The sequence below is a fragment of the Biomphalaria glabrata genome, chromosome 14 (assembly GCF_947242115.1).
Source record: "Biomphalaria glabrata chromosome 14, xgBioGlab47.1, whole genome shotgun sequence".
Lineage (NCBI taxonomy): Eukaryota > Metazoa > Mollusca > Gastropoda > Planorbidae > Biomphalaria > Biomphalaria glabrata.
The window spans coordinates 17,077,639-17,098,907 of record NC_074724.1 but is presented as its reverse complement, the minus strand read 5'-3'; the positions used below and the strand labels follow the sequence as shown (position 1 = coordinate 17,098,907).

General features: G+C 34.2%; 3 protein-coding genes across 3 annotated transcripts in view; all 3 read right to left on the bottom strand.

The window, feature by feature from the left end:
- The window catches only part of LOC106062541 (uncharacterized), a 262,239-nt gene that overhangs the window by 24,273 nt on the left and 216,697 nt on the right, over nt 1–21,269 (bottom strand). The window lies entirely within an intron of this gene.
- LOC106062540 (uncharacterized) lies at nt 1,293–20,551 on the bottom strand. Its single transcript, XM_056010838.1, has 5 exons — nt 20,537–20,551; nt 3,079–3,124; nt 2,731–2,796; nt 2,559–2,624; nt 1,293–2,411 (listed from the first exon to the last, which is right to left on the bottom strand). Exon 5 carries the CDS (start codon nt 2,206–2,208, stop codon nt 1,465–1,467), a length of 744 nt encoding a protein of 247 aa, XP_055866813.1. The 5' UTR covers nt 2,209–2,411; nt 2,559–2,624; nt 2,731–2,796; nt 3,079–3,124; nt 20,537–20,551; the 3' UTR covers nt 1,293–1,464.
- LOC106060062 (uncharacterized) overlaps nt 19,835–21,269 on the bottom strand; it is a 20,787-nt gene continuing 19,352 nt past the window's right edge. Inside the window, exons 6-7 of the transcript XR_008774824.1 lie at nt 20,572–20,717; nt 19,835–19,921 (exon numbers count right to left, since the gene is read on the bottom strand). The gene's annotated coding sequence lies outside the window, so the exon portion shown is untranslated. The remainder of the gene's footprint in view (nt 19,922–20,571; nt 20,718–21,269) is intronic.

Genomic DNA, 21,269 nt, shown 5'->3' with positions numbered 1-21,269 from the left:
TTGGATTGAAATTATTGTGAAATTAAAGGCGGTTGGTCGTTGTGCTAGCCACTTCACATCCTCATTAAACCTGACCGCAGAGACAGACTAACTTCACATGATCTGCCCCATAGATGATAAGGTTTGAAAAGGAACTTTACTTTTACACACTTCTGATGTATAGACGAAGTTCTTGCAGTACAGTCAAACATTTAAGGTCCTTGTCAAAATCTTGTAGAAATACTTGAGCTTAAATCAACCTATACATTATAAGTAGTCTTCGTAGTTATGTAAATGTTGTTTTTAATGGAGATATACATTCAGGTAATCATGGCAGTTAGTAAGGATAAATAAAACATTATTGGTCTTGAGGATTTGGATATTGGAATTTAGTGGGTGTTGGTTTGTTTTAATGGATTCTTTAGTAATATGAACTAATTATCACACATTTATTTGTTTTGTTACCAACATTGCCTATTCGTCGACACATTTTTGATAACGCTATTAAAATATAATGTAGAAAATTAAATGTAATTTTTTTAAGGTACAAGATTTTATTTATCAGTTATCTCCCTTGACAAACAAAATAGCCAAAAATTGTAAAAGAACTAATAATATAGATATCAAGAAAAACACTAGAATTTTTTTTTTCTAATTTTCAATTCATTTTTTGTTTGTTCTTATGTAAAATATTTGCTAAATTTTGAATTACATTTTAAACAAAAAAATGCATTCTAGATCTAATAAGTTGTTCACTGCAGATCTATTGACATTGCCTTACCTTACCTATTCCTTAGTCTGTTAAACCGTTATGGCACCAAGTAAGACCCGTCGACATATTCAGAGTATAAATTAAATGTAAGTTTTTGAGGTACAAGAAAGTAAACTGTGATTGTATTTTTTATAAACTTAGTATTTATCAGTTATCTTCCTTGAAAAACAAAACATGGCTGCTTGTTAAAAAAGAACATTAAAAAATCAATATCAAACAACAAACTAGAGTTTTTTTTCGATTAATTTATTTTATATCTGATAACTTTTTGTATTTGACATGTTTGTAAACTTATAAATTATATTTTCATAAAAAAAACAATATACAGAACTACATCTAATAATTGTTTCTACAAACCTGATACTCGATAGCAATATCTAGTTCTAGAGCTACACTTGGTAGATTTTGTTTCTATTTGAACAAGTTTCAATTATTGTAAACGTCAATTACAAACAACAACATGGAAAAAAGGGAAACAAAACATTGTAAATTTAAAGACAACATACACAATTTATTTACACAACTAGAACAAAAGTTGATCTAAGACAATAGGTAGATTTTTATTTTCTAAGTCCAAAACAAAATTTATAAATATTTATCACAAAGTATAAATGTATTTATCTCAAGACTTAAGAGACATTTAATGTTTTGAATGTCAATGGTTCTCGAAGACATTTTTATGGTGAATTTTGAATACTTACAATGGAAACAACTCACTGGACAAGACTAACTCCACTGTAATTTAATCCAGACTTGAAACTTCCACTGTGGACAAGATCAGACCAAGTCAAGTAGTTAAAATAACCCAGACAGTAGACATATGCTCCACTACTTCCTGAACATGTGCAAGTTGTATAAGTAAACTTAGATCTACCATCCACCTCTAGTCTGTCCTTCCATTGACCAATACTGACCTGTTTAGAACATCCATGAGGATGTGACACTATAAAGTTTAACTTGTGTTTAGATCTAGAGTCAAAGTACTTGTCCAAGACTTTCATCCAGACACTTTCATGATGTTTGCACATTTCCATCAGTTTATTTCCTAAGGATTTGTTGCATGTCACACTTTTCAACCAACACCAGTCATGCTCAATGTTTACATCTATAACACTGACCTTATCAACATTGACCACTGGACTTCCATCTCTATCATAAAACAATCTTAAGGTTGTGTGGTTGGCCTCACAGTCATCAAAAACAACATGTGTGGCTGTGTTCACATCAAACTCCCACCACACATTGCTGGGTGAGTCTGAAACTTCACATTTTTTACACCAGCACTTTGTGTAGTCAGTACGTCTATCACCTCCATTTTGTCTGACTCCATCTTGAATCTTGAATACACGCCACGCACTTCCACTTCCTGTCCTCAAGTTTCTTCTCTCACTCATGTTATAAAATGGATATGGTTCAGTTGTCTTTGGCCAAAACTTTGGTCTGTGTGGACTGGTCATTTCCACACCTACTCTAACTGTGAGGTCAGCTGTAATTTTGATGTATTCATACAAATCTGTGTCTTGATAACATTCAGGTAAATGTTTCAAGCTGAATGTATCAATAGGTATAAACTGACTATGACCTGGATTCTTCTTACAGTCACCTCGATGTTTGAGTAGATCAACTTCTCCACCTTCTGACTCCTGAGTTTCATGATCACCTGGAAAATAAGGAAATAAACTTGATACAATGTTTACAACACAATGTACAGTATTGGGTCAATCAAGAGATATCTATAAATAGATCAAGTCTTGCCCATGTGTTGATTTCTACAGCTTATACACTAAAAGATAAACTTAAAAGTTACCAATTAGTGGACCTTTAACATCATCTGACTGGACTTTGGATTGATCACTGGTGAAATGATGAGAATCTGAAAGGATGAAAGCCAAATAACTATTTTTTTTTTTATTATTATTAGAAAATAGACTTAAACAAAAACCTTTCTCTATCTAAACATTTACAAATCAAAAGTTTACCTGTATCTTGATTCTTATCTTCAAGACTGGAAAAGTCTGCTAGGTCAGTCTGATCTTTTAGACAAACTGAAATAGTTTAAATACATGTGACAGTCAGTCTATTTTTTTTTACAGAAATAATTGTTTTCTGAAACAAACAAAAAAATATTTTACAAAATAGTATTTTTCCATGGAGAAGAAACTAAATATTAAAAATATAGTTCTAGAAGCTGAACATAGACCTAACTTTGCAAAGACTTGAATTTGACATGCTAATTATTATTGTGCTAAATTCTATTGAAAAATTTGATAATAAAATAAAACTATAGAACTAGTTTTAAACTTGGGTATTATTTTACTTTGATATACCATTAAGTCCACAGGTGTCTTGAAGAAAAAAAAGTTCTGTACTGTTCTGTAAATTAAAACAAAATATGTATTTAGAGTTGTTTTCATTTTTTTCTTTATATTTATATAAAAATTTTCATCTATGAAATATTCTCAGAAAAATCTAATTTTTATATTTTTTTGCTTGTAGAGTAAAAATACAAAAATATTTTGTTATTTAATAAATTTTGTAAACTAAGATCAGCTGCATTTTTAGCGGCCCCCGTAAGGGGAAAAAGACGCTATTACGTTTGTGCAAAATGTCTGTCTGTCCGTCTGTCGATTTTTCCGTCTGTCCGTCTTTCAAAATTAGATCTCGAAAACTAGAAGAGATATGAGAAATATTATTTCACCATTAAATGCGGCTTGAAAATATTAGGTGCAACAGTTACTTTTGGTTTTCTAAAAGCAAAGCATTTAATTTATAGAACTAATTATGCAAGCGATTCTAAAACAAGTACGTAAATGTAAGGGAGGCAATGTTACAATATGCTAATAAAGACGGACAATTATTTTGTATTTTCAGTATCACTAAGTTAAATATGTTAATAAAGTGTACAAGAAATGTTTACAACAAATAAAAATAATAGTTAAAGGTGTTTTTTCTGGTCAACTAGCTGCTAGAATTAAAAGAAAACATTTCTGTTTGTTTATAAAGGCTAATAATGCACTTTGTATGTAAATATCACACACATTTTTTAAAATGGACTTTTTATGCAGCGACTTTCGTTCAGTAAAGTAAAGTTGCAACATGTTGTGGTGCCGAAATAATTCCGTAATTTTTGTTTAAAAAATCACTATAGTTTATTTATCAATATCAATTGTTCAGAATTTTTAACTTAAAAATAATTTATGTCAAAAAAAATATTTTTTATTTTAACTCTATTAATGTAAAATCGCACTTCTCTCTTACACTACATTTAACTTTCTAGTTTAAACGTTAGAAAATCTAATTATTGTTAATATTATGTTCCGATATTTAAGGAAAAAAACTTCCTAGCACCAAAGTATGGTTTGAAAATCTCACCATAGGGCTATGGTACATTTAATTTTCATAACAGACCATCCTACACATTTAATTAACGGTATTTGATTAATATGGAATTCTTATTTTCTCTCACTATAAATAGATAAACATCCGGAACAATCTAGTATAGAAACTTAAAACTAATGCGATGTTTCGGAAGGGAAATTAAATTTTAATCAGATTTTCAATAGCTTTTAGTCTTTTTTTTATATTGCTATTAATATGACGTACACACAGACTGACAGACAACACAAAAAAAGCGTCTTTAATTCTTATCTATATTATAAAGTAGAACGTGAGGGGTATGTATGTATGTATGTTACTTATAGACATCAAAACCGCTTGACCAATCTTGATAAAACTAGGCAGGAATGTTCCTTGGGTACCAACTTAGACCTTAGTGAATGTATTGTAGCCCTAAAACAAATGTAAGACCCTCAAAAAAAAAAAAGTTGTCCGACTCTATTACAGCTATAGTATTTTATGGATCTAGGCCATGTCTACAATGTTGACATGAGAAAAGATAGAAAGGATTTAGACCTAGATCTAATTTTAAGAAATACACTTTGCGCAGATAGTTTTTTACTTTGACACATGAAAAGACAAAAGAAGATCCATTGATTTCATTATATAATTAAATTAACCTTCAATTTTGTGTTTCAAAAGCATTTTTTACATTAATTAGTTCCTTATATCTGTGATTACAGATTTCCTGACGAACATTCTTTCATTAGACAATTCCGTAATGAATCGCGTACTAAATATTAATTCGTTTAATTGTTTACTTCATAATCCCATCCCTAGATCTAAAACTCTAATTCAACTCTAAGATGATAAAACTTCTCTTCGCACAGATAGTTTTATACTTTATTACATAAACATATTAATTAAAGTTCATTCATTTCATATTTTGATCAAATAAACATTCAAATTTGGTTTTCTAAAGCTACACTCGTCTACGAAAGCTGCGAAGCCGAGTTGAGATAGGCCTAGATCTATATTCATTCATGAATCGCGTACTAAAAATTATTTCGTTTAATTGTTTACTTTATAATCCCATCCCTAGATCTAAAACTCTAATCCAACTCTAAGATGATAAAACTTCTCTTCGCACAGATAGTTTTATACTTTAACACATAAATATATTAATTAAAGTCCATTCATTTCATATTTTGATCAAATAAACATTCAAATTTGGTTTTCTAAAGCTACATTCGCTTACGAAAGCTGCGAAGCCGAGTTGAGATAGGCCTAGATCTATATTCATTCATGAATCGCGTACTAAAAATTATTTCGTTTAATTGTTCACTTTATAATCCCATTTATTTAACAAAGCTATCGCTCTTTTCGTTTTTAATAGATAAGAATGTATCGACTTCGGGTAAACCATTTTCGCAAAACTAATTTTATTTTCATAGCATAAGAGAAATAACGTGAAAGGATCATTAGCTACGTTTAACATACATCTAAATCCAATCCACTAGATTATTCAAAAGCAAATGTTTTAATTTGAAAAAATGGATTTAAGCCTATTAGCTATTTTGATTTGATAGCTTCATTCACACTATTTTTACATTGACATATTCGCTTTACTTATTACATTATTATTTCGTTTAATTGTTTACAAAACACTCTCAGTGACTATATCGACAGTAATGCGCAAATAAAGACCCGCGGGTCGCGGGTAACATATGTCTAGTATATATATATATATATATATATATATATATATATATATATATATATATATATATATATATATATATATATATATATATATATATATATATATATTTAGTCTAATTAGCCCATAAAATGAAATGCTAAAAGAACTCACTCGGTGCACCAATGTCTATGAACCCTCAAGAAACTGCTCGTATAGAAGACCTTTTTTAGTCTAATTAGGACATGTGACGTCATGGAATTTATTTCTATGACGTCATATGGATTTAATTCTTTTGATGAAATGCTAAATGAAATCACTCGGTACACCAATGTCTATGAACCCTCAACAAGCTGCTTGTATATATACAATTTTTTAGTCTAACAAGGCCTTGTGAACAGTATTCCGTCCATCTTTTCAACACATCTTTTCCTCGTGTGACGAACTGGCCGAAGGATTGTATTAATAAGTTGATGAATTCATATGAAATGAAGAAAGAAACATCTCTCTGTATTTTCTTCAAACTTCTTTAATAACTTCTTCAACTTTCACATCAAATTAACTTCTTAATTCAATAACAACTTGACACTTCATAAATAAAACTTAAAGATACATAAAACTTCGCTTAGTATAACTTCAACTTCAACTACTAAAACTTTACTTAATGGACCCGCTAATATCACAAAACTTATTACTAATCGAGGACTGAGCGAGGACCATCGCTCTACAAGAACTACTACTATGCGAGGACCATCGCTCTACAAGAACTTTTACTATGCGAGGACCCCATCTAACTGACTTTTCCTTAATTATACCTTTCTTAATCGTACATTCCAGAATCATGGAAACTTCTCCTCTAATTATTTTAGTAACTTTGACCTTCTAGAAGCTGACGTGTGCTATTTTTTTCCTTAACCCCTTTCATTGATTGAAAGTAGCAGCAGCAGTAAAAGCCCTGAAAAAGGGAAAATCAGCCAGAGTTGACAACATTACTGGTGAACTTATTCAGGCGGGAGGAGAAACTATAATAAACGAACTCTATATGATTTGCAACAAGATCTGGCAATCAGGAGAATGGCCCAAACCCTGGACCCAATCACTCATAATAACCCTTCCAAAGAAAGGCAACTTAAAACTCTGTCAAAACTATCGCACCATCAGCCTCATAAGTCATCCCAGCAAAGTACTGTTAAAAATCATATTAAACCGGCTACAACCGATAGAAGACAACATCGTATCAGAAGAACAAGCAGATTTTAGACAAGGTCGCAGCACAACAGAACAAATCCTAAACCTCAGAATACTCTGTGAGAAATATCTCCAACACCAAGAGAATCTTGTCCATGTCTTTATTGATTTCAAGAAAGATTTCGATCGAGTATGGCACGGAGCAGTCTGGGCGACAATGGAAAAGTACAACATTAATAAAAACATAATCAAAGTTATCCAGAACCTCTACAAGGATGCCACCAGTGCTGTGTACTTCAACAATAATATTGGGTACTGGTTCAAAACCACAGTTGGAGTAAGACAAGACTGCCTACTATCACCAACACTCTTCAATATCTTCCTTGAAAGGATAACGGAAGATGCCCACGAGGGCTATGAAGGTACTGTTAGCATTGGAAGAAGAAGAATTACTAACTTGCTCTTCACAGATGACATTGACGGCCTAGCAGGGATAGAAGAACTAGCTGACCTGGTGATGCGCATTGACAAGACTTCCGCAGCATATGGCATGCAAATAAATGCCGAAAAAACTCAAATTATGAGCAATAGCCATCAGGGCTTTATAAGAGGCATCAGTATTGGAGGTGAAAAGCTAACTAGTGTTAACAGCCTCAAATACCTCGGAGCTATTGTCTCAGATGAGGGAACAAAACCCGAACAATTGGCCCGAATAGCACAGTCCACAGCAGCCCTTTCAAAACTTAAAATAATATGGAAAGATTAGGGCTTAGCCCTCGGCACCGAAATCAGACTGATGCGCTCTCTGGTCATGGTCACATTTTTATATGCTTGCGAGTCGTGGACGTTAAATGCAGAGCTTGAGAGGAGGATCCTAGCAATGGAATTGAGATGCTACAGAAGAATCCTAGGCATCACATTCAAAGACCGCTTCACAAACCAAGAAATCAGAGACAGGGTTACTGTAGCGATCGGAGCCCATGACGACCTGCTAACTATTGTAAAAAGACGAAAGCTTAAAACCTTTGGCCACATTACAAGATCTACGGGGCTCGCAAAGACCTTCCTTCAGGGAACAGTGCCAGGAAAAGAAGAAGAGACCGACAGAAAAAGCGATGGGAGGACAACATTAAAGAATCATTGTAAAATCTAGATCTAGAATTTCTTGGTCTAGTTTAGAATGTTTGTTGTTTTACATGTTTCGGATGTTCCTTCAGAGTTGTAATGTAAACCTCCCACAGGACGACGGGGGATGCGAGTGGACAGAGTTTGAACCTAGGACCATCGATGAATCCAAACGACATTCCGGCGCGCAAACCGCACTTCCAGACAGACATAATTTAGATTAGATCAAGATCTATAATTCTAAATTCTAGACGTATAGTGTAGATTTTTATTTCTAAAGTCTAGATTGTCAATATGTCAATATTGCAATGTTATAAAATACGAAAACTAATCAACTATTTTAAAATTTAACATTGCAATTAGTCTATTAATTGATTATCTAGTGTTGTTTTTTTACATAAATCTTATCTAAATTACATCTACACTATCCCAAATATATATTATATCTACATCTAGTCGATATGGATATTGAGAGTGCGGAATTAGAAGTTTAATTTAGGTAGATCTACATCCTCATTCTGGTTCCAGTTAAATGAAAATGCTTAATACCAAAAGATTATCTAAAATTGCTCTTCTAACATATTGTACATATCCGGTAGTTGTCATTCCTTAATATGTATATATATTATAAATAATAGCCTATTAGTTTGTAACTAGTTAAACATTAGGTTAAGAGCAATGCCTGGTCGTGCGGTTAGCGCGCGAGACTGATTATCTCTATGGTCTCGGTTTCATACCCTGCTTGATGCCATTCTCCGTTGACCAGCGGGAGATTTTACATTATTTTTTTTTACAACGCCAAATAAATCTTTGAAGCATTATTACTTTTAACAATCAAATTAAAATCACGTCTTGAATATTTATTGCGAATATGCGGATCCGACGGGGATCCGTCTTCCACGTGGGCCGCCTCTGAATTTTTGAGGCAAATAATTAAATGTCAAATAACAAAAAAAATAAAAAAATAGGATTAGTCTATAATTTCTTATGTATATTATTTTCAATAAGGCCAACAGTAGCCTTATTACAAAATTATTTTTTTTTAATCTAGATCTGGCAGCCTGGTAGTGTGATATGTAATAATAGTTGTCTCTCCGTAGTCTTGGGATTGAGTTCTGCCCGCTATATCCAATCACCCTGCCTGAAATTTTGCAATTAGAATAAAAGTCTGTAACTACATCTACATTTTAAAGAGTACGATTTAGATCCTATCTAGTTGATTTTATTTTTTTTTAAACAAAGATATTTACAATTTTAGAACGTCTAGATCTAGTAGGCCTACTTTTTGTTTATCATTTAAAACAAGAATTTTAGATTTTATATAGATGCATTAAACTTTATTTAAATCTAAGTAGGCCTATATCTAAACTCTAAATTTCTGATTTAAATCTAACCAGTCTAGCTTAAGTTATTTAAATAGTACATATGTTACATAAAATAGAAGATAATTATATTCTATGCATTTCATGTGTCAATCTAGTCATGCATGTTAATCATGTTAATGTTAAGTTTTTGTTTTTTCTGACTAATTCAGGCAACCCATTCAATTCTTTACTTGCACTAAGGAAGAAGCACTTGTAAGAATTTGTTCTAAGTTACATATAAGGCGATGTGGCGCATTGGCTGAACGGTAAAGCGCTTGGTTCTTAAACAAGGTTTCCTGGTTCCAATTCTAGTAAATACTGGGAATTGTAGTTTTGGATACCACACATCAAGTGGGGAAAAGTAAAGGCGGTTGGTCGTTGTGCTGGTTACAAAATATACTCGATAACCGTAGGCCACAGAAACAAATGACCTTAATAACATCGTCTGCCCTATATATCTTAAATGCAAGGTCTGAAAGGAATACTTTTGACAAGAAATACAAGTCTCTTAACACTAGATAGATCTATTTATAGGCCTATTCTGATTATGGATCTAGTAGAATATTATCTGAAACTATATCTTTTATAAGATCATCTATAAATTGATTAGATAGGATACATCTAGCTCTATTTCAGCGAATTTGATCGATTTGATCTATTTTAAAACGATCTTTAATTTTATTCAGATATACATTTATCTAGATTTAAATGTTGTTTACATTATTTACAACTGAATCTACACATTGTATAAACGTAAATTTTAATAAAATCTACTCTATTCTAGATCTAGACTCTAGACTTAGACTTAGATCTATTATAGTTTATTAATAGATTTACTTTTCAATGCCTAGACCTAATAATAAAATTGCGAATGATGTCTATAATGACTGATTATTATTTTTTTTGTCATAATAATAGGCCAACTAAATCTAGGTCTAGACTCTACTTAAATCTAGTCTAAAATAATGACTGTCTAAGACTCTAGATGATTGAGAACACATACAGGTGTTTTTAATAATACGGCATGTCGGCTGAAAGTATATAAAGTGCTTTTTTTTGTAAAAATAAAAAATATGCTTTGGTACTCAGTGATAGATTGCCTAACTTTCAACTAATAATAAATTAACAATTAACGTTGAATTACAAGAAAAGTAATCATTTTTCCCGACATTGAAAAAAGGTGCCGGTACCCCGTACCGGTGCGTAGTCACAAAAATATATGTATATATCAATCTTCTTTTATTTAATTTTTTAACGGTGTTATTGCTACTTAATACATTGATACAGGATCGATTTAAATAGGGCCTAAGTATACAAGCAGGATTTCGAACATTGGATAAATTTATTTTTTAAGTAAAAAGTTTTATGGAAGAGGCAATATATTAGTTGTTTGAAGTTTGTAACTTCTTAAATTCAGGCTAAAAATATCGAAGCCTACATTTTTACACTCATTTCTAAACAATTAGAAGAGATGGACTGACTCATAGTGTAGCTTGTGTACATCTGCAAAAACACAAACTCAATTAGACTTTCAAAACTATTAAAAGAAAAACTTACTGATTATTTTTACTGTATAATTCTATTATTATTCCTTTTTAGAATTAGGATATAAACAAAAATTTATTTGCCATATGACTTTATCTAACAGAAAAAAAAATTAAACTTACATCTATTTATGCGGTTATTTATAGTTACCTAGTAATATAAAATATATTGAACTAATACGCACATTCATTATAATGCAGCCATGCGATTTTTCGTTTATAAACATAGCATTATTTAGGACCAATATTTTACAAAGGCTGCTTGGCGAAATCAGATATACCCATTAGGAGAAAAACGACTCCTTTACTCAAGAAAAATTTAAGAAACTAGAACAGACACAAAATAAACAGTGACATTCATAACAAAATAATATTCAAAATTGATTAGAGTAACACCTTTTTAAATTATTATTTAAAGTTTAAAATCACTACAATTTTTTTCAACAATTATTTTGTGTATGAAATTGTGTATCGGAAAATGACGGGTACACGAAATAAGCTAGTCCTAAAAAAACAACACAGATCATGGGTAAAATGTGTAGTTTCACGCGCTAGTTTCAGGTCTTTTCTTTTTAAAGCCTCTATCGAGTTATATCTCAACTACCCGTATTTTTTTGCAGAATTTTTTTCTCTATCAGGCACACTTAAAATTATAGCATAATAATGTCAGTTTAATTTAAAAAGAGAACTGAAAAATACAAAGATATATAGGGAAAAAAGCGACTTCTGGCCCAATACTTTTTAATCAAAGAAACGAAACGAACTAGTCCAACAAACCCTATTGAAATCTCTACAACAATATTGACGAATACAATAGTCACTTGACAAAAAGTATAAATCTAGATTTAGTTAAGATTTTTAAATCATGTATACATATGCTTATGTAATACTGATAGACTATATTTTACAAACACTATTAACATTTTATATAGATAATAGATCTATCAAGACCACTAGCGGATCCAGAACTTTGGAGTGGGGGGGGGGCGATTTTTTTCCAAACCCTAACCCTAACGCCCAGTAAACCCTAACCCTATACATAAACGTGCGTACAGCACATACACACACATATATATATATATATATATAAGAATAAATAAGCAGTATTTCTCAGTATTTTCATGCTTTCTTCACTGCAGAAACGCATTCTCTTGACATCTACAGCTCTTTATCCCATCAGTGGAGTTCGGGGCGAAGCCCCGACGCCAAAAAGCGTTTTCTTGCATTTGTCACTGCAGAAACGCCTGCTCCTGACAACTACAGCTCACTATCCATCAGTGAGTTTCGGGGCGAAGCCCCGACGCTAAAAGCGTTTTCTTGCATTCTTCGCTGAAGAAACGCATTCTCCTAAAGCTCATTATTCATCCTATTAAAAAAGGACCTTTTGAATAATATAGTACTTCAAAAATATTCTAATTTGAATGTAGACGACCTTAATACATTGCAAATAAAACCGATTTGTTCCTTGAAAAGATCAGATACCCCACATATTTAGATTAAGGCTTTGAGGATCGCCGCCGAAAAAAAAATTTGATAAATAATATTCAATAAAATTCAAGCATAGATTGTGAGTTATAGTCCCAAATTTAACTAGAAAAATATTACATTGAGTAGAGGTTGGAAAAAAGGCTACTCATCTCAATCGTGACTCTTATACTGAAAATTTTTGTTTGAACTCTAACTTTTCCAAAGCAAAGTCTTTCTTAAAATAATTATGATAAATTCATGTGAAATTACATAAACTCTGTCTGGAAATGGGAGGGGCGGTAGAATGAAAACGATTTATCCTCGCTCCTTTTTATAATTTCTGCTAATGATTGCATTTGGCATTAAAGAATAAGGGTGGGGCCACTCGATACGAGAATTTAATTTATAGCATATATAAATTATATTAGTGGCTGATTTTTTTTTTTTACATTTTGTAATTTCTTAACTATAATACAAAAAGAAAAATTATTGCTTCGTCCGATGAGGGAAAGGAGATGGCATTTATCGCCCCTCCCACCTTTTTCCTTTTATATTTACTAATAATAAAATTTGAGATTAGAGTGTGGTGCGACATAATATACAAATGGTTTCACATATCAATTATATAGAAATTCAACTATTTTTGTTCACAAACTATGATTCCTCCATAAAAATATGACCGCCCCCCACTCAGAGGGCTAGAGCAGGGAGGGCAGTACATGCAATCGCCCCCCCCCTCCTTACCCCACCGAATCGGCCAAAATACCTGAAGGAGAGCGACATAATATCAAATTTATATATCAATGCAACTAATCTTGCTCACAAACTATGATTTCTCCATAAAAGTAGGACCGCCCCCCCACTCAAAGGGTTTAGGTAAGAAGGGCAGTAGAGGTTTCGCCCCCCCCCTCCCACACACATAAATCGGACAACAGGGGAACGACATAATATAAAGATCGGTTAAAATATCAATAACAAGTTTTAATCATATAGATATTTAATTGATTCTTTTGGCAAGCTGTGATTTCTACAAATAAAGTGGACCGCCCCCCCCACTCAAAAGTTTATGGTTAGGGGGGAGGCGGATTGATGCTATCGCCCCCTCCCGACCCCACCTAATCGGCCAACATACTAGAGGGGGGGGCGAAATAATCTAAACATAGTTTGAAATATAAATAATTAGTATATATTATTAACATAAGTAATAAATTCGTATACAAATTGTGTGACTTCTATACTAAAATTCGTCCGCCCCTCGGCCGAGTGGGGGGGGGGGGGGGGCGATCGCCCCTACCGCCCCCCCCCTGGATCCGCCAGTGATCAAGACTGCTAGTTTTAAATTCTAATAATTGAATTATTTTTCAACTCAAAAGTAATCGAATTCATGTAAAACCAGATTTTTCTGCACTTTAAAAATGCAATTTTAAGTCTACATTTGTTACTGTCTTTATTAGTATCATTATTGTTATTATATTACAAACGGAGGAATTATCATTCTCAGGCACTTTCATGGACGGTCTAGCTTCGTTAAGGAGAAACAAATTTCATTGCAGTCACTTTGATGAATGTAAAATTGACAATTAATATTTAATTTTCTATTAAAACCCTACCTGGCATGTCAAGGATGTGTGTGAAGGGAAAAAAAAAGTATGAGATAAAAAAAAGTTGTTTGTACATGTTTGATATTCTACTTCCTAGTTAAAACCTCACGCAGGACGACGGGAGAGGGTAGCGGGTGTCATGCTTCTTTGCTAGGTGTGTGTGTGTTTCGTTGTTATTTTTTGCACCATAATGGTGCGCTGTTTCTAAGGACGCGCTATGTTGGCGTCATTGCTTCTTTTTGTTTTGCTTGGGTATCAGATTTTTGGCTGGAGCTCTCTGTTTGTTGTTTTTCCTTGTATTGGGGAGGCAGGTTTGAGACTGAGGTCAAGCCTGATTTGTAGTTGCATGGACACTACTTGGCTGTTATACTTTGTATTGGGTTGCAGGCATCGCGAGGCCGGAGTGGATTGTTTGCATTGTGACTAGATCTATGTTGTATAATTTCACCTAACTTAGGCGCTCTGGTCTAGTATTCATTAGTATGCCTAATCATCATTAATGTCATATTTTTACATCGAATAATAAAACTTTTGATATTGACACTCTCGTTGTTAACTTAAATACGTTAACATTTTGCCATTACTTGTTCTGTAAAAATTACTTAATATATTAACTGACTGAATGTCAGGGGTGCCTGAGAGATGAACTTTAATTGGTAGTTCTCCCGTAGAGCCTTGGCGAGTAACTCTGCTGTTAGTCGTAAGGCCTTTTAGCTCCAACACAGGTCAAGAATTTCTGTAGACACACTTTTCCGGCTCTCTTGGAGCTTCAGACACTCAATAGATGCGCCAATATTTCCACCGACTCTCCACGGTATTGGCATCGGGCATCAAAAATGTGCCTAAACCAAGCAAAAGTCAGGCAGACTAGATATGGCTAAAAAGTACAACCACGGAAGCGGGCAGCTTTTATATTTACGTTGACAGCTTGTTGGTTCAAACTCACTGAGGCTTCTCTATTTAGTGTATTTATGTTGTCCACTTGTCATACTGAAAACTGCAGTTAGATATAGCCATTGTTTGCTCATACTCACTGAAGCTTCTATATGTAGTGTATTTATGTTGTCCACATGTCATATTAAAACAGATATAGCCATTGTTTGTGTAATATATGTCTAGAACCAGTCTGTTTTAGCTTTGATGAAATTGTTTGTGAAGCTAGCTGGGAAATGTGACCATTGGCAACCAGATTGATAATTGATTTGTGGTGAAATAGTTACTATTTGTTTATGTTTGTGTAACGTCGTGAGAATGTGTTCATAACATTGATTTAGTGTGCTACTGTCCAAGTCTCTTTCGTCAGTTCATGTGTCGTTCTAGTTTAATAAAGCCTTGTTTTAGGTTACTCTTTAGTGTTAGTTTATTTCTTTTTACAATTTATAAAAACTATACATTTTCAATTCTATGGATCTATGTGCCTCACGTATCTTTTTTTTTGGATTTTCGTTCAACACTATTCTCAGTCTGTAAGTAAAAATAGTAATACAAATGAAGCGTCTATTTAGGCCAAAAGAGCTAGACATATAGCCTAGCTCGCCATCGGCTGCCGAAAAGTGGCTGCACTGGCTCAGAACATTTGAGAATTTTATCTCCTCAGTCTCTCACTGCGAGATCGACAAAAAGAAATTACTGGAAAACTACGTTTCTTCGAGAGTATTTCAGTACATAAGTGAGTGTACAACGTTCGAAGAATCAATCAAAGTTCTACAAAATGTCTACGTGAAGCCTATAACCGAAATTTTTGCACGGCACATGATAAGTTTTTGTCGACAAGAGAACGGACAAACCGTTGACTCCTTCTTACTTAAGCTTAAAAGTATGGCCAAAGACTGTGACTTCAAAGCTGTCAGTGCTGAAGAACACAGATATATCTTCGTAAGAGACGCTTTCATTACTGGACTGGCTTCAAACAGCATAAGGCTGCAACTCTTAGAGAAATCTACTCTAACTCTACAGTGCGCCTATGAAGAGCCAAGACAACTTGAATATGCACATAACCATGCCATGGCGTATAACATCTACACTGAAACTACCTGAGGAGCTAGCGCCGACGTGGAGAGGCTTTCTCCAACGACAAAATTGGAACATAAGGTGAGTACGGCACTAGTAAAAGATGCTTCTTTTGTAGAAACAGCCCAAACCAACGCTTTAGATGTCCAGCCCGTGACGCTACATGCAACTTGTGCGGTAAGAGGGGCCATTTCCAGAAAGTCTGTAAATCGACCAGACAGACACTCAAAACTATAACCTCAGCCATAATGAAAGCAGATGATGAGGCGTCACAGAATCTACATGGCCTCTACACATCTTTCTCGCACTACTTACGAACATATTTTCGCCAAAATAAAGTACAAAGATGAAAAATACGAAAGTGTGAAGCTCTCACTACTAGATAGACTAGTATCTATGTAATATTAGGGCTAGATTTCATCAGCCAGCACGAAACACTAATGATCCCATTTGAGGAAAAACAGAGAACTCTTTAGGTCTGTACGCTGGAAGCTGCACGAGTTGAATCACCACGCCTCTTCGCGAACCTTGCTCGTGACTGCTACCCAATAGCCTCTAAATCTATAAACTATTCTATGACTGACTCCAAATTCATTCAAACTGAAATCAAGAGACCTCTATCTCATAAAATTATTGAGCCTTCCACGTCCCCGTGACGAGCCCAAATAATTGTAAGAACGAATAAAAGGCACAGAAAGAGAATGGTTATCAACTATAGTCAAACCATCAATCGATTCACTTAACTCGACGCGTACCCCGTGCCATAAGTTGATGAACTGGTGCAGGAAATATGTAAATACTCAATGTACAGTACATTCGACCTCAAAAGCGCTTATCACCAATACCTGTCAGAGATGATGAAAGCAGTACACGACGTTCGAGGCTTGCGGAAAGCTTTATCAGTTTTGCCACATTCTTTTTGGAGTGACAAACGGAGTTGCTGCATTTCAAAAGACGATCAACACAATAATTGAGGAGGCAGGGATACAGGATACGTTCGCTTACGTGGATAACGTTACCATCTGCGGTCGTAACTCCTATAGCCAGGGCCAGAATCTAAGGAGATTTCTCAACGCCGCTAAAAAGTACGGTATCACCTTCAACGATGATAAAAGTGATATTGCGACTAGTAAAGTATGCCTGCTAGGCTACGAAATCTCACAAGGGCAATTAAACCAGACCCCGAAAGATTTCAAGCGTTGAAAAATCTACCTCTACCACAAGTCATGAAATCACAAAAGCGGGTGATTGGACTACTGTCCTATTATTCTCAATGGATCCCAAATTTCTCCAGCAAGATCCATTTATTGGTGAACAACAAAGCCTTTCCTCCCCCTCAACAAGTACAGGAAGCTTTTAAACAGCTAAAACACGAACTTGAAAACGCTGCTGTTTCGACGATAGATTATAATCGACCTCTAACAGTCGCCTCTGACAACGCAATCGCTGCCACTCTTAATCAAGACGGCCGTTTTGTCGCCTTCTTTTCAAGAACACTCACTAATTGTGAACGCAGACACTCAGCAGTCGAAAAAGAAGCATACGCTATCGTAGAAACCCGGAGAAAATGTCAACATTACCTTATCAGTAGACCCTTCACATTGGTTTCAGATCAACGCTCAGTGTCTTTTATGTTTGACCAGCAAAACAAGGGCAAGATAAAAAAAAACGTAAAGATACAAAGATGGCGACTGGAGCTTAGTAGTTTCCAATATGACGTCGTATATCAACCCGGGAAACAAAACGCTGCTGCGAATAGCTTTTGAAGAAACAACTTTGTGTCAAAATGACTGGAGAAGACCTCAAACTTTTACACAACAACCTCTGTCACCCAGGGGTCACGAGACTCCTCTATTTCGTTCGGAATAAGAACTTACCTTTTTCCTGCGAGGACGTCCTCAAAGTGGTAAACCAATGTGAAATGAAGCCTAGATTCTTCAAACAGTTTTCAGGCACCCTCATTAAGGCTACCCAACCATTTCAGAGAGTAAGCATCGATTTTAAGGTGCCACTACCATCTGCTACTCATAATAAATATTTATTAACAATGGTGGAGGATTACTCACGCTTTTCATTTGCCTACCCATGTCCATTCTGAGAGGTACGTCATTTATGTCAAAGGAGGTGCAAGTTGAACGACCCCTTCAGGCAAAGGACAAATTGAACGACTAAGCAAAACTCTTTGGATAGCTTTTACTTTAGCACTGAAACATCTCACTCTCGCGATCTCATTATTGGAGCTAGTCTTAAACCAGGCCCTATACTCGATTAGATCATTATTATCTACGGCAACAAACGAAACTCAACATGAGAGAGTTTTCTGGTTGAACCGGAAATCCTCCTTCGGGATATCTATCCCCACTTGACTATCTAGCCCAGGTAGAGTGTTGCTGAGAAGAGAGAACCGATCTTCGAAGTATGATCCTCTCATGTGTAACCCCCAATATGTCGTGGTACGGTTGCCCAGCGGTAAAGAGGAGACGGTCTCTCTAAAACGTGTGGCTCCCTCCCCTCCCAATCCACAACAACAAGTGAACCTTCGTTCTTCGCTCAGGGTGAGGATAATGAATATCCTCCAGAAACTCAAAACACGGAAATAACAGTCAACACCCCTACGGTGATACAAGAAAGGAAATAACCCCTGGAAGGCTCTGAGGACCTTCGAGCGCTTTCTCTTGAAAATACACAGAAATATCATACCCCACTTGACGCCCAGGAACTCACTGGTGACTCGCAAACTGTAGAACATGAAAGTCAACCATGTTACAACTTAAGAGAGAGAACCAGACCGAAATAAAGGATCTAGAGTTGTTTATCTATTGCACTACTTTTACTGACTACATATACTCTTGCTACTGATACTAGAGTTTACTTACTTATTTACATGTTGATTTACTACAATATTGTTATTGTTACTGGCGTAATACTTTAAATCAGAAAAATGTTTTGAATTATATTTATGATCTAGGGATTAGTTTGCATGGTACTGCGTTGCAGAAAGGTGGAGGTTTTTGTTTCCTGTGTCGCTGGTTCGAGCATCTGTAGGGGCAATATCCTTTTTTTTTTGTTGTATTTAATTTACTATTTCTCTTTCAATAAAATTTTGATCCCTTGTGCCGTCATTATGTTTAACAATTATAGGATAGAAAGACGACAATTTAAGTTTTTACTGGGAGCAAAATTGGAAATTGTATTTGTTTACTGTGAGAGAAATAAGAAAGTTTTAGTTGTTTACTGGGAGCAAAATTGGAAATTGTATCTGTTTACTGGTAGAGAAATAGGAGAATTTTAGTTGTTTACTTGGAGAGAAAAAGGAAAGTTTTAGTTGTTCAATGGGAGAGAAAACGGAGAGTTTTAGTTGAGTGGATCTTTTTTTTTTTGCGCTTACGCGAGGGCACCTCTATAACTCCGTCCTACTCTAAACTCGCCAAAGAACATCGCCTTTAGCATACGGTCGTCTCCCATGTGAGATAAGTGTTATCGACAACATAAAAATTAGTAATTAGAGGAAATTTTTTCAACTTTGCTATCTCATGCTTCTTTATAAGGATTTTTCTTAGAGGGGGGCGCTGGAGGATTCTTTTAAAGAAAATATACGAAAAAGGGGGTGATAGGCAAACAATTTTTAAAACCAATAATTTAGATAGTTTGTTAAGATATGGACATTGCTGGTGATGTGCCTAAATTCATAAAAAGATAAGCCTAAATAAGAGAAAATTTGTAGTTATCTTAAACAAATACAGTCTTACTTTTTTTGTTATAAGTTTTTTCGATACTTTTCTATCAGTTTTAGTTTTTTTCTTGTGGAACATCTTGCAGAACATCTTTGACAAGTTCTAAAAATAAATAAGAATCGGTTTAAAGAAATGTTTTTACCAAAACAAAATAGGGCAGATAACTGAATTTTTTTTTTACCTTTGTTATCCAAAAAGGCTTTTTTATCTTCTAGTTCAGGAAATTATGTACAAAAATCTGAGTACTTTCTAGACATTGTTGTAACTCATCTTTCACTTTTTGTCTCGTTCATTTGCAAACATTTGCTTCGAGTTATTGTGAACGTTTCTTGTTACAGTTTTGATCTAAGATTTGCCCAGCCCTTTCCATTTTTTATGTTTATTTCTGGACATGTGTCGGTGGAATTCGACTAACATTACATTAAGGAAGTAGAATTAAGTAAATTTGCAAATGACGAAAGAATCTACCAAACTTTGGTGTCTATTTATAATTTAGAAGAAATATTTCGAATTTCCGATTTCTTATTAGATCAATATTTAAAAAAAAATCATTTAGTCATATAATCACACAAAAATATGTGTAGACACTATGTTACATATCAGTATCTGATAAGTTTAGTTTTTCCTTTACCATTTGATTGGCGCTATAAATTAAATTAAAAACTCACATATGCAGATACAAACATATAAGTGCAATTATAACACACACATGCCCACCTTGTAAATCAAAAGCGGTTAAGTGCTTGACTTACGAAACTTGGGTCCTGGGTTCGAATCTCAATGAAGACTGGTATTTTCAATTTTAAAACTCCAATGGGTACGGATCTTTATGCTGGCCACAAGACTCCCTGCGCGTTATCTGTTGGCCAAAAAAAACAGATGGCCTTTTTAACATCATCTGCAATTTCGTAAAATAAAAATGATTTGACCGGTATTAGATATAAATCTATACAACATCCATATAGTCCTAAATTCGTTCTACTGTTTACTATTCTACTATTCTATATTAAAATAATACAATGAAAAAAATGACTTTGAAATAGAATGATTTACTTTATAAAATCTTTGTTTTTACTGACAACTTCGTGAATTCTTTTTATAGAAACACGGACATAGAATAAAAAGTAATTCAAGAAATTTCCGATTTTTTCTTTATAATGAAACAAAATTTTCCCAGTGGTAAAGCGCCTCCTAGCGTTTAAATTGATACCTATGCATGTCTAGTATGGTATATGTTTGATGATGTATACACTATTTCTATTTGTTGTTAAACTGGTATTTGAATGTTTCTCATTATATTGTAAAACAAAATCTAAAAGCGAAAACTAAACGAACATTGAAGGTTAAAAATGTTTCTCTATTCACTTAAAATCCAAACAGACAGTCACTTCTTGTTGGTCTAAAGTCTAAATAATATTTTTATGGACCAGTGGAAGGAGGTGAAGGTTCT